Source organism: Cricetulus griseus (genome assembly GCF_003668045.3).
Source record: "Cricetulus griseus strain 17A/GY chromosome 1 unlocalized genomic scaffold, alternate assembly CriGri-PICRH-1.0 chr1_0, whole genome shotgun sequence".
In the NCBI taxonomy this organism is placed as follows: domain Eukaryota; kingdom Metazoa; phylum Chordata; class Mammalia; order Rodentia; family Cricetidae; genus Cricetulus; species Cricetulus griseus.
The window spans coordinates 160,836,972-160,851,034 of NW_023276806.1; the positions used below are offsets into that span (position 1 = coordinate 160,836,972).

Genomic DNA, 14,063 nt, shown 5'->3' on the forward strand with positions numbered 1-14,063 from the left:
GCTGGGAACTAGGATTCATGATGCAAGCTTCTTAGAAGCCCTGGGCATCACCTTGACTCAGGGACTTGAATTTCCCTCCTTTCCCCAGGATGAGGATGAGGCAGCAAATTTTAGTGCCTGGTATTCTTGGAGGATAAGTCAAAAACCTGGTCTTGTTTGTAGTGTTCTTGATTTATAACACCAAGGCTTAGCTCCACCCCCCAAATATGGCAGAGCAACATCCTAATCTCTGACAGTATATTATATATCATAGCATCTGCTGCTAGAATTGTAGAGAAACTAGACATTGCTTCCTGCATGTGCCTGTGTTCCCAGGCTTCTGGCCCAGCAGAGCCAAGATGCTTCTGGCAAAGTGATACAAAACTACTCCCATGACTTGAAGAGATTTCTAACTTTGCTGATAGCCTTGAATCTAAATATGTGTGGTGATATTTTGTTTATGATAAAACAAATAAAGCTTTCCTGAAGATCAGAGTGCAGAGCATGCCACACTACTTAGCCACAGAGGCCAGGCAGTGATGGTACACAGCACTCAGGAGACAGAGGCAGATGGAGCTCTATTAGTTCAAGGCCACCCTGAGCTACACAAAATTAATCCTGTCTAAGAGAAACAGAGCTCACACAAAGGGGATCTCAGGACTTGAGATCCCGCGCCTTTAATCCCAGCAATAGGGAGGAATATAAGACAGGAGCACATTGCAGTCTGAGTGAGTCTGAGGAGTAGTGCAGTTGAGGGCATTCTGAGATTCGGTGGATTGACTCTTCTGCCTGAGCATTGGTAGAGGTGAGAGTTCTCGCCTGACCACTTTGTTTCTCTGATCTTCAGCTTTAACCCCAATATCTGTCTCAGGGTTTTTATTATTCGTGCTACAAATATGATCAGTGGGATTAATGTGTCCCCGGGTAGGGAAGGGGTATCTCTCTGGGATCGCCAGAGCACTATGGCAGAGCTGATGTATCAGGACATGGGGGCAATGAGACAGAAGAGTGAGTGCCTTGCCAAAGGCTTGGGAGGGTGAATGAAGAGGACAGAATGAGTGAGAAAATGGAGGTGTCAGAACATAGGTGAGACCTACAACCCAAAGGGCTCTGTATACCACTCTGTAAGGCATTAGAACCACTCACAACTCAGTTCATACACCTGTGTCTGTTAAACCAGGAAGCTACAAACTGATCCACTAAACAACAACTGCCGGAAAACAGTCCATAAAACCTCTACCTGGCTAAAAAATGCCGGCTATCAACTCAAATTCCCTGCGTGTCTATTTTCTTTTTGGCTGGTCCTGCTTTTCATTTCCAATTGAAAAATAATAGTGACTAATCTAGGAGCGGCCGTGCAAGTCAGGCAGATAAACACAACAAATTGGTGAGCTCCACAATTTATTGATTTTTAAATGAATTAGCTCACTTCCCAGCAACAAATTCAGTTCAAAACTGGTAGTAAAAAATAAAGCAAAAACCATCACTCTAAACTTCCGCTCCTACTAGGTTTTTGTTACCAGGCAAAGAGTAATCGCCTGCGGCCTGTTGCTGCTTTTTACCCTAATCAATGCAATTAATAATTATCCTCTTCCCTGCTCAGCTTGAACTTAAGGCAGGATCTTGCATTATTATTCAAGGCTCAACCTGAGGATGGTAATCAATGTTGCTTTACCTCAGGGAAGAAAGTTCTCAAAGCGAAATGTTTGTAGTCAAGGAAGGGTACGGTTCCAAAACTATCAACCACATCCAATTTATCCATCTGCAGCTCAGCAAAGCCTGCAATACAGAATCCCAAGAGCAATATTTTAACTCCACAAACAATGGATAAGATCTTCTGCTGTTTTGTCTAACACAGAGTATGACCTTGGTTTTCATTAAAGAAAAAAAACAACAATAGATAATTACTTGGTTGGCTGCAGAGGAGCTGAAATAAGACACAAAACCAGGCCCATACCCTGCTGTTCGGTTGTCGTCTATTACACAAGCAGTCCTCATTATGTGGCACTCTCCACGTAAGGACAAAAATTTAAATGAAAGTGAAGTGGGCTTGTTTTTCTACAAACGAAATCTCAGAGCCTACCATCACGTATCTCCTTCCGGAGCTCACTCTCCAGCAGTTCCAGCTGTTGGCTCTGCTTTCTACTCAGCTCCTTCGATTTGTGCCTGGTCACCACCACAGCCACTAAGGAGACAGGGATACGGTGTCAGGTTGGCATAGTAACACAGATATGAGAGCAAGGGAAGGAAACGGAGAATAATGGAGAGAGAATTAATAGTAGAAAATAGCTGGTAAGAACTCTATTTTAGAGTTGGGAGTCTAGCTGGGCATCAGCTAGCATGTCCCCAGCCCTGGTTCCACCTCCAGTGCCACAAAAACAAAAGGAAAAACAAGAACTGGATTTTTATTAAAGGGACATTTCCATAAAATGTCATTCTAAAGAGGAAGGTGTTAAATGTAACTGAAAAGAAAAAAAAAATCCACTCACTCCTCTTAAAGTGAAAATGAAATCAAATAACCTTCCTTGTAACCAAAGATCCCAGCTGGCTGGAAAGTAATGAAACAAGCTAAGTTTCCTTACAGCCACTGGCCATTTATATCATTCCATTTTTCCCCAACATCGCTAAACATCTCTGGAGAAATAAAAACGGTGCTGCAAATGCAGAAGGGACCCACCGATCCATCCTGGCTACAGGAGCCTAACTTGCATAGTTCAAAAAGGGTGATATAAGGCAAGTCATCAGGAGACCCCACAGCCAACTGCCTGGGTCCACATCATTACTCTGAACCATGCAATCTAGGTAGTCAATGGAATGAATCCTGGAGCTCAGGTTTATAGCCTCGCTCTGTCATTTCATTTACTACCTGTGTGACCCTGAGCAAATCCCTGAGCATCTCTGTGCTTGCCTGCCTTACCCACAAGAGCTGAGACGTAGAGGAGATTACAAGCAGTAAATCAAGAAATCACATCAACCTGAAGAACTAGCAATTGCCAACTCTTCTATTATCCCAGAAGGATCTTGTCTTTGAACAGATATTATACAAAAGGGGTTAGGAAAGTGGCTTGGTCAGTACACTGTATGCCATGCAAGTATGAGGGTCTGAGAACCCACGTAAAACCAGAGACACCCACAGCAAGATGGGAGACAGGGACTGGAGACTCCCCAGAAGCCCCAAGGCCAGCCACCTACTGTATGCAGTGATGAACAAGAAACCCAGTAAGAGTCACAAAGTTGTCCTCTGCCAGCTACATGTGTGCTATGGTATTTGGGCATCCCTCTCTCTCTCTCTCTGTCTACACACATACACACAATGCACAGACACACAAGTTGTCCTCTGCCAGCTGTATAGTTTTTGGGCATGCCCCCTGCCCCCTACACACACACACACACACACACACACACACAGAGAGAGAGAGAGAGAGAGAGAGAGAGAGAGAGAGAGAGAGAGAGAGAGAGAATTCCTTTTTAAGGTAGTTACACAAAGGAATGGTTACCAGCAAGTACAATGTTCAACACAAGTACATAGAATTCTTTCCTAAACTTCTCTACCACCTCAACAGTGCTAACCCTAATCAGGATTGTGCATTTCAGTAAAGCCCAAACTCACCCAGCCAGAGAACCCCCTTTTCCAGGAATATCATTTGGGACCTTGACTCTCCAGGAAGCTACTTTGAACAACCCTGGCTCAGCATGTAAAGGCAGCTGGTTTATTCACACAGCAGGGTGGGTTTCCTGGCTCTGTTGGTGGCAGGCTTCAGCTAAGTGTGCTTAGTGTTTTCAATAATGGCATGATGGGAAGGACTAGGGTATGCTTACTGTAGCTTCTGGTGACACATGCCTCCCTAAAATCAGTCAGATTGGGGTGGTTTTTGAGAGGTTCTGCAAATTACCTTAAAGGACAAAAAAATGACCTCTACAAAGTCAGAAGGAGACTTCTAGAAACTTGTAGAAGCCACAAAGTGGACATAACTATCTGGTGAGGCTGAGAGATCTGAGCATGTTTAACAGCAGTAGATGCTCAAAGTGTGGCTCGGCATTTATGCAAACAATCTTCCTCATCGAAGCCCACGTCAGCCAAGACTTTATTAAAATGTCAAGCCAAATTTTAGATCGCAAATACATGACAGAGGTAGACAACTTGGGGAGAACATAAAAAAACTACCTGAAATAACCATTGACAAGGCAAAATAGGATTTCTGAAAAGCAAATTCATTTCACCAAACCCGTTAATCATACACATAACATCTTCCCTCACAGGAGTGTGAATTGCTCAAGGAAAGCACCAGCCCTTAATTCATCTCTCAGTCCAGAGAGTGGCCCAGCCATCAACATCGTATCCAATGCTCAATAAAAACAAAGGGAAACAAACAAATAAGCAAGGGGGTGAGAAGGTACAAGGAGACACTGGCCTTGCCTCCAAGTCCCTACAGTCTCAGAGAGACACCATGTGTATTTAATCACAAACATGAAATGCCACAGCATTTGATAAAGAAGGAAAAGAAACAGGATATAAAGGTCACAAACAAAACGGCTGAGGGAACCAGCTATAGGGAGCTGGGAGGAGAGCCTCTACGAGGTGGTAGAGACTATGGTGAAAACCCAGGGAATACATATTTTGTCTTCAAGGACTAGCAGTGGTAAAGCTCTACCAACTGATGCTAGGTGCAACTGAGATCCAATAGTTTAGACATTTCACAATTTTCAACAAATATTTAAAATGTATTACCTTAAGTTTTAAATGTCAACTTCTTCAGTTAAAAACAAAAACCAAAAAACTTGCCAGAGGACCCAATAAAACATATTGGTAGGCCAGATTCATCCAGTGGTAGTCATTTTGGCACCTCCATTCCCATGTTGGAATGGGCAATGCAGACACACTTTGCCAAACCTGATTCTCCCAGGAAAAGCAGGACATGGGAGATGGTGCTTGGTGGACTGAGGAAGCAAAATGAGATGACCAAGTCCTGGGAGTCCCCACATAGACTTGTTTTTACAATGGTCCCAAGGACTTTGGGAGCCAGCTGGATATTTCTCAAACACAAGGTGCCATCTTGTAATCCGGCTCTTTGTTAACGATGCACACTGCACACTAAGAACTCTTTAGAAAGGTCTCAACATGCACTTTTTATTCCTTTCCCAAAGTTTTGAGTTGGGCTTTTCATCCATGAATAGTTAATGAAAACAAAAGGCTCCTAAAAGCTGAAGATCTGCCTACCCGCTGAGAAGCCTCAGCAAGTAACTTCTCGGACAAAATGAAACAGGGCACTTACCAACAATGACAATGGCCAGCAAGACAGGAAGTGCAATCAGAAAATACCATGTCGAAGGCACAGATTCCTGTTCCACATAGAGTTCCAGGTTCCCCAGCTTGACCTGATGGGACAGATTGGCACCATTAGCCCCAATGGAGCAGCACACCATGGGCACACACAGTGTCCCAGCACTAGGAACTTCCCCCAACATACAGAAGCAGCGGGGTGGGTAGGATCTGTAGGTGTGCCAGACTGGATCTGTAGGTTTTAAAGGCTGGCCCTCTTTGTCCTGAGGCTTACCAGTGCAGAGGTAAGCTAACACAGCGGCAGAAGGTGGTCTTTCTCTACAGGGGCGAGTCCATTTCTCCCCCACCTGGTGCTTCCAGGCAGGAAGGTTTTAAATGCTACTTTCTTAGTGGAAATCAGTTTTGTAAGGCTATCCAGCTGATCCTGGGGGCCTTCTCCACGTTCTGCTTTTTTTTTGGGGGGGGGCACGGGAGGAAGGGGCCAGGAGGCTAAGAAAAAGTTGGAAATCAAACTTGAAAAGGGAAAACTTTGCATCCGGGTTCTTTCCTCACTGTTGCACACATAAGTGCTAAGGCATATTCAACTCCATGGAACCCTGGCTGCCCCAGGGCATCACCAAGAAAAATGATTGGGGTGATACTAGATCTTGGTGGTCCAGCTTTTCTCTGTCACCTCTGAAGTGGGATGCTGGCAGGGCCAATGGGTAGGCTGTAGTAAGGATCAAAGGTCTCTATCATCCTATAGGATCTCAGCTCACTCCATCTCTATACTCATTATCTCTCTAGCAGCTGCCCAGAATCAAACACCAAGGCCCTGGTGATGCCTAAAAGCACCTAATAATCTCTGGCCTTCCCTGTAAATTCTCTAACCTCCTGAGAATACCCTTCTCACTCTAGCCATGCTGACCCACTGGGAGCAGATCAGAGCTAGCTGGCAGGTTTCAGCCTCAGGACCCTCTGGGATCCTGTATTTCCCTCTATCCAGTCTGTCCATGGCTCCTTCTCCTCCTCCTCTCTGAGGTCCTCACTCCAATGCCATCTTCCAGGCACACTTTCCCACAATCAGGTGGAAAGACAGCATAGGCTAGCCCAATTCCTCCTCCCACGCTCACTGGCCTCCCTAAACATTGTCTTTCACTGCATATCCTCCCTGGGAAGCTCCAGGAAGGCAGCTGTTTCTGTCTGCTTTCTGCGCTGCTGGGTTTTAACCCCAGTACAGGCACTTGGGAGTGAGCTGTGCTGCAAACTGATGCACACTCTACTACCATAGGAGGTGGGGACCTTGTGGGATCAGTTGCTGATTTTGTAATGACTACTACCTCTTTTACCAAAATGATAAACAAGGGAGGGTCAGGGGAGTCCAACTCCTTACCTAAGGCCACACAGCTGTTAAGCAGCACAGATGGGACATGGACAAATAACTCATTCTTGCCTCCCTCTATGACATGTTCTTTCTTGTCTTTTACTCACTATTTTTTTTTAACCACAAAGCAAAATGTTCTTTTTTTCTTTTTGTAATGCTGGAGAGTAAACCTGGAACCTTGCGTACCACAGGCAAGCACTCTACCACTGAGCCATGGCCCCTGGCTCACAGAGCATGTTTGACATAGGCTGGCAGAGCCTACTAGACTTGTAAGAGTAACTCTCTGTGCGTTTCCCTTCTCAGAGAGTCCTCAGTCACATCTAGGAAAAGATGACCTGTACATAGGAAACGGAGACCACGGTAGAAGAAGCCACTTGCAAACTATAAGTTATTTGGCTGCTGACAGAGTTTAGTGCCACCCTGCCTGTGCCTAAAGGCTTCTGTTTTGGGTTCTGCTAAGACATGTCACCTCTGCATTTAGAGAAAGAATGACAGCTCAAGCACCAGTGGGTCTGAGGATTCTGCTCACAGATGCTATGGTCTAAAGGTCCAGCCAGCACAAAAGCTCTCAAGGCTCATTAGAATGATAGACAATGGTGTGTTCAAGGCTTTGACACTTAAACAAACACATGGGTGAACCTGCCTGCTATCCTAGTAGGATTATGCTTGGACTTGCAGTATCTGCTTTATTTATTTCCTATTTAAAGAGAAAAATCTAAAGCCATGAAAGATTCCATTCCAACCTGGGAGTTAGGAAGGTAATTACCAAGACTCAGATAAAGACAACAGGTGGGACTTCCAGATGACTTACACGAACTTTCTTAGAGGATGTAGCGATGCTGTTTGCATTCTTGATGCTTTTGATCTTGCAAAGGATGGTGGTGAGATCCTGGTTTCTAGTAATATTTTCAAAACTGCAATTAAATTGTTTGTTTTCCCCATGGAAGAGAGTAATGTCAATGTCATCCTTGGAAATGTTGAAATTGTCATTTTCTTTCTGCAATGAACATGATGGAGATGAGGGACTCAGAGCACACGTGGAAATTCACACACCTTTCCAGCCCAGGGGTGGGAATAACCATGCAGAAAAAAAAAGAAAGAAACATACCTGAATTTTTACTTCCAATTCTGTGTCAATCTCAGATTCTACTCGGTACCCTGTAAATCTGGGGTCCTCAAGGTATTGTAGGGTTCCACAGTCCAAGTAGGTATCTTGGACTCTTAGCTTCACAGCAACATTTGTACGCACTTTGGAGCTCTTTAAGTTGGGAGCTAGAAATCTGCAGAAAGTTGCTGTGCAATATTCAGAGACCTAGAGAGAGGAAAGAGCCTGTTAGGCACCGAAGGACCACAGCTCTAGATGCTAAGTAACCTGGGGAACCAAATTTCTGGGAACTTCTATTTTTTTCCCTCTGTAAAACAAGGCTAGCAACAACATGACTCCTTCATAGGGTTAAATAAACCCTCAATGAAATGGACCAAGGTAAAAACTCATTCAATTAAATGTGAGCTCCAGTGAATGCGATTATATTTGCAAGAGCACTTAGGGTCTGGTAAGCATGCGGTAAACACTCCACACATGCTAGCTTACTCAACACATACTATCATCGATACTATTGGCATTCAGCAAAGCTGTCAGGTGACATCCTGGGGGAGTGGAGGCTTTGATAAGAGAAGCAGAATGGACAGAGAAGGAACACTTGGGCTCAAAGCACTAAGGTGGCTGAGTCCTGGAAACTTTACGAAGGAAATTGAGAGACACAGCCATTGGCTAACTTGCTTGTACCTGGTTGAGTCATTCTGCCAAAAGAGCCTCGGCAGAGTGTCAGAAAGAGCCCCTAAGCAGAGGAAGTTCTGGCAGAGGCTCCCTATTAGCAGAAGTTCCTAACCACAAGGAGGAAGCAGCTTTTCAGGCATAACAGAAAACAGCAGAAAACAAAAGCCAAAGGACAGTAGGTCCCTTAAGAAATGAGCATAGACACAGGAACAGAGGTAGAAAGCCTGGCCCAATTTATGTACAGGTTTATTAACAAAGAGAACCCACAAACACACTGCTGTTTTCAAGGATACAAAGAGACAGGCAGAGAAAGCTTTCGGGTAATGGAAGGAGAGGTTGGCAGGTATGTCAGGGGTGTGGCTCAGTGGCAGAGGGCTTCCCGAGTGTGCTTGGGGCCCTGGGTGTGATCCTTAGCACTGTAAAATAAAGATGAAGGGAAGGAGAGCACTAACACTCCTGAAAGAACCATCTCCTCTCTTTGTTTCCTTTAAGCTTGGAGTTAAAGACAAGCAGACAGAGGGCAGAGGTGGCCACACTGTGCAAGTACACCATCCCTTAGCTTAACACGTTTCTAAATTCCAGCCCTCCTCCCTGCCTTGGCTCTTCTGAGATAGGATGAAAAGCCACTGGACCACAGGCCCCATTTCCTAAGCAGCCCCAACATCAATGCGCTGGCTTTTTACCAACTTCCTAAAAGAAGGACAAGCAACAGGGTCACCCCAGCTCTGTACTCCTAAGACCCTTCCTGTTTGTACTGGGAGCCAACCCCTATTTTTGAATAACTTTTTAGCCACATTCCCTGGTCATCCTACTTTCTTTGACCCTTGGAAGTGAGGCTGCTGGCAGATTCTAGTCATCCTTTCTTGGTCCTCAATGCTCTATTTTACACTGTTGTCCCCACCTCCTCCTCAACAATTATGTTGAAATAACTTGGCTTGCTGTCACCAGTCCACTAGACACACCCTGCAGACAGCAGTCCAGTGGAGAGCTCCACCGCAACCTGGTGATGTCTCAGTCACACTTGGCCATGTCTCAGCCATGTCTGAACAGAATCTCTGCATGAACATGCTCTCTGAGTTGCTACTTCTCCAAAATACCCTATGCGCCACTGATAAAGTGATACCCATACTCACACCACTTCTTGCCAAAGACACTCAAGCCCCCCCCCCCCCCGCTCCACTGCCTACAGAACCAGGGGCAATAGGGAGCTATTGCAGAATGAAGTGCTGCTTTTAGTATGATTGTCTCTCACACATCCCTGTGAGGTTCTCAGCCATCCGCAACACCTGCCCTAACGCAGCCTCTAGGTTCCAGCAAAGCAAATGTGAGTGGTTTTTCAGTCAGGAGTTGGTGAGGAACCTGTCTTCTGTGCTTGCAGTTACCCGCTGCTTCCTTGCCTGTCTGTCCAGCCCTGCCCATAGTGTTCCATTTGCTGTCTCAATTCTATCCACTCATACTTTCAGTGGGAAACACATCACGCCTGTTGGGACTGGGACTTGTGGGGTTTCTTATCTGGAAGGAATGAGAGGACCTAGCACTTACCATCACTTGCTCTGCCCTTCCAGTTCCAGTGCAGGTCTGCTGTCTTCCTTCAGAAAGGTGGGGGAGGGCGGCAGTAACTCATTTACCCTTTGTTCTTGCAGGCAGCAAAATGTTTTGCATACAGTAGGTACTCAATAAATGGGACATGTTTTGGGAAATAGAACATGTCTTCATGTCTGCTGGCTCAGGCTGTGCCTCAGGTCAAGGGCCACAACACAACTGAATGTGGTCCCATCATGGGAACACTGTGAGGCTGAGAACTGGCTGCAAGTGTGTGAGAAAGTGGTTGTGTGTAGGACAAGGCTGTAAGAAAGATGGATTGATATGCCTTCTGTTTCTAGGCCTGAACACATATTGGCTGAAAATGAGACAAAGCTTTTGGCACCCTCATCTCTGATGGCCTTGATAGGAAGAAGCCCAGAAAAGGAGGAAGGGAAGGGAAGAACAATCAAGAAGCACCTACAATGACAGCATACATAGAGGTCCCAAAGTGCAGCTGTCATCCTTCACCCCCTCCTCACAGCACCCATGGCTTCCACCTATAGGCTCCTGGGAGAATCTTAAGGTCTTCCCAAAGAACTGAGCCCTGATAGAGACCAGGAACTTCCTATAGTCTGCCTCTACTCTGGGGTCATGGGAGGGGGCAAGAGACAATGAGACCCAAGAGACAATGACAAGAGAATTTTTGTTACTTCAGCAAGTCACCAGCCTCCAACTGTTGGACCACCACCGCCTACTCTTCACAGATTCTGTACATCACACCTCAGCCATCCACAGACTTTCACACACATGCAAAAGCATTATCTCATTAAAATGGCTTGCCACAAGTCACACACAGGGAGAACATGGCTGGCCTTATCATATGAAATTCATTTCTGGTTCCTCTGTGTGGCAACCCCAATTAACTCCAAGAATGAAGTCTTTCTGTCAGAGGACAGACAGTGTATATCATAAATGAGCAGAAGTTTATAATGCCAAAGTCATAGAAATGAAATATAACCCCTTCATACATGCACAGTTTAGTGAAAGGAAAACAAAATTATGAGCGAAAATAATTTTTAAACTTACATTTATGTTTCCCTTTAGCTCATGTGAAATGATCAGGTTGTCAATGACGTCAAAATTCCTGCCCATGATGGTTATATTTTGCCCACCACTGCAAGAATGAAAGGACAATAATAAGCCATAGGCAATTTATTATTAACAAAACTATTAAGTGATTCACAATTAATGTTAAGCTTACTAATATTTGGAAGACAAATAATTTCAATTTCAAATGCGAGGTAGTTTTAGAAGTCTTTAAATGGTACTGGGTAGAGACTCATATTTTTAAAGACACATACATATAAAAATGCAGGTGAGAGCCTATTTTAATTCTGGGAAAATGCTCAAATTCTTTAATAGAGGTTGAGGTTTTTTGTGCTGTTTTGCCACATATAACCAGATCATCTGCTACACCTTAAAAGCATATCACGGAACAAAATTTCATTTGATTACTGTTTAATCTATCTGAAGATGATCTGTGCTAACAATTTTCACGATCAAACTTCCAACCTACCAATTATATATTTTTTTTAGTGATATGGGGAACATGTTGGACAAGGTAAAATGGTAGGTGACATTAGAAGTTTGAATTCTTGTTTGAGATGCAATGTCTCAGTATAAGGGGAGGGTACATAAATCTCACCAAAACCACACTGTGTGACTTCACCTATTCTCAGTGGGTCACCAGATACCATCTAAATGGTCACTGGGTGTGAAGTAAACAGCTGCCCACAGCTCTGGTCATTCTCATGGGTCACCAGACAGGAACCCCAGTGTGTTAGATCCAGCACTAGTGGAGCCCCTGATGATATTCAGGAGATAGACAAAAGCAGGCCAATACATGCAGGGCAGAGAAGAAAAATGGGTCCTGAGCCCTCCAGACACAAGGTGGTAGGGCCCATATGACCACCTGACAACCTGCCTCAATCACCAGAAAACCAGCCCAAGCATATTCTACTGATTTCAGGCTGTAGCACCTACTTCTTGCTCAAAGTTCAAAGACAAAGAGCAGCTGAGATACATGGGCTCAGCACAGCCATGATAGGACAAAAGTGACACGAGGAGGAAGCAAAATGTGTGGTGGAAACTACTCAGCCTGGGCCTAGCTATCAGAGAGCTGGTTGTATTGTTTGAACAGTGCTTATGCCTCAGTTCACCCCTGCCAAAGGGACAACCCACTGTTGGTCTCTCAGGGTTTTTGTAAGATTTAACCAGGTCAGTAGATATGCCATGAGTCTGTGGTAAGTGCCACATCCGGTCTACTTTTTTTTTTATAATAGGGCATATTTGGTCTCAGAGCAGAGGGATACAAACTTTTGAAACCTTGCTTTTGAAACCTCAGTCTCCTCTATTCCACTCCAATGGGCTGCAAAGCCTTCATGCAGAGACTCTGACCCCCAGTTTCTCAGAGGCATCTACTCAGAGGTAGAGAGATGATGGAAGGTGGGGTGTAGGGGTGATGCTAGAGATTGAACCAGGGCCTCACACAGGTTCTGCAGTATTTTACCAATAAACTACATCTCCTGACCTGAGATAAGGCCGTTTGAGAGGTAATGGAGGTTCGGTGAGTTCATTGGGGTGAACCCTAATCTAATAGGACTGACAGTGTTTTGAAAAGGGCTAGGGCACAGCTTTAGCTGAAAGGACAGGGAAAGATGGCTGCCTGCAAACAGAGCAGAGACACGACCTTACAAGGGGCCAACCTTCCTCATGTCTTAGAGACCCTCGGCTTCACAGTGTGAAGGAAATCATCGTCTGTGCTATTTAGACTGCCCCATCTGAACTCTTTATTACAGTAGTTTACTAAACCAACAGCAAACACAGCCACCTGCCACATTCATCTTAAATAAGATGAGGGGTTTTTTTTTTCTCTTTTTCTTACTTTTTTCCCCTCAATGCTTTGACAGAGGTTCTATCTTGAGAGTACTTGGAAAATTAACTTCACACCATGTGAGATGAAGAAAATCTCTTTGAGGTTATACTCCAAAAGTCTGAATGTGAATTAAATTTGACTAGGGAGACACCCCCCTATTAATATACTGGATTTAATTGAAAGAATTTATTTTGGAATTTCTAACTCTCAAGGAGGATCTTTGAAATGTAGAGGCTACTTGCAGACCCCAATATTTCTCCCAAAGCATTCAAAATAGCTGACTCCAAAAGTGTGAAATCTCTAAGAGAGAAGTCCAGTTCCACGAGCAGGAGAGGCACATAGTACAGAAGGGCACAGCAGCAGCCTGGGCTAAGAACAGTCACTGTGGTTGAACAAAGCATTTGAGCTGAGTTTCCTGCTAGCCACAGGGAAATAAAAATCTCATAGTGCTTAAGTGACAACAGGACAACCAGCTTGTCAGATGGTGAGCATTTTTCCAGGAATAACTCCTAAGAGGAACACTGAGAGGACAATTTAGGTGCGGCTAAACATTGCTGGGTGGGTCTGGTTGATGCTCATGATCTTATGTACATGACCCTCCTCCAGAAGAAGAGAAGACCTTTGTGGGTCCAGGCAGTACCTGATCCAGGTGGTGGCAGGAACTATCAGGGAACAGTGTGGCAGAGCAATGTAGGACAAAGCCCCTGCAGAAGAGCAGGTTCCACCGTCGAACTGAATACAAACGTCTTTCATCTCCTTTCGGCTTGATGGAAGTGAGAATTTCATATGTGTATCATTTAGCACGTGGCTAACCCGGATCCTAGAAAGGGGTCAGAAAAGGAACTCTTATATGACACAGTCACTTATCACACTTGATTGCTTAAGGTGACCTATGAATTTCACTTGAGGGCGGCCCTGAACTATCAGAACAGTTGCAAGCAGCTGCATCATCAAGGGCTGCTTGTTGGAGATGGCTGTCTCAGGCTAGGTTCCTCTTTCTCTTTGTGCATGTCTTATCTTTGATCTGCATTCCCTTTAGAAGTGGGAAATGAAGTATTTTGCCCTCTGAAGTAGGACCAGGGCAAGGAGGGGCATTGTACTGAGCTAAAGAATTATGGTTAACTTTGTGGGACCTCATGGTACTACTCTTGCCAGAGATGCACTGAAGAATCCATGAAGTGAAGTGGTGTCAGGATTTGCTTTT

General features: G+C 44.8%; 1 protein-coding gene across 2 annotated transcripts in view; it reads right to left on the reverse strand.

Annotated features, from left to right (window-relative positions):
- The window catches only part of Plxnc1 (plexin C1), a 146,371-nt gene that overhangs the window by 41,087 nt on the left and 91,221 nt on the right, over positions 1 to 14,063 (reverse strand). For both annotated transcript variants that reach the window (XM_027392654.2, XM_035450691.1), the window contains 7 exons: positions 13,500 to 13,679; positions 11,011 to 11,098; positions 7,732 to 7,935; positions 7,435 to 7,620; positions 5,253 to 5,355; positions 2,063 to 2,164; positions 1,655 to 1,758 (listed from right to left, as the gene is read on the reverse strand). In XM_027392654.2, coding sequence (XP_027248455.1) covers positions 1,655 to 1,758; positions 2,063 to 2,164; positions 5,253 to 5,355; positions 7,435 to 7,620; positions 7,732 to 7,935; positions 11,011 to 11,098; positions 13,500 to 13,679 — 967 coding nt within the window. The remainder of the gene's footprint in view (positions 1 to 1,654; positions 1,759 to 2,062; positions 2,165 to 5,252; positions 5,356 to 7,434; positions 7,621 to 7,731; positions 7,936 to 11,010; positions 11,099 to 13,499; positions 13,680 to 14,063) is intronic.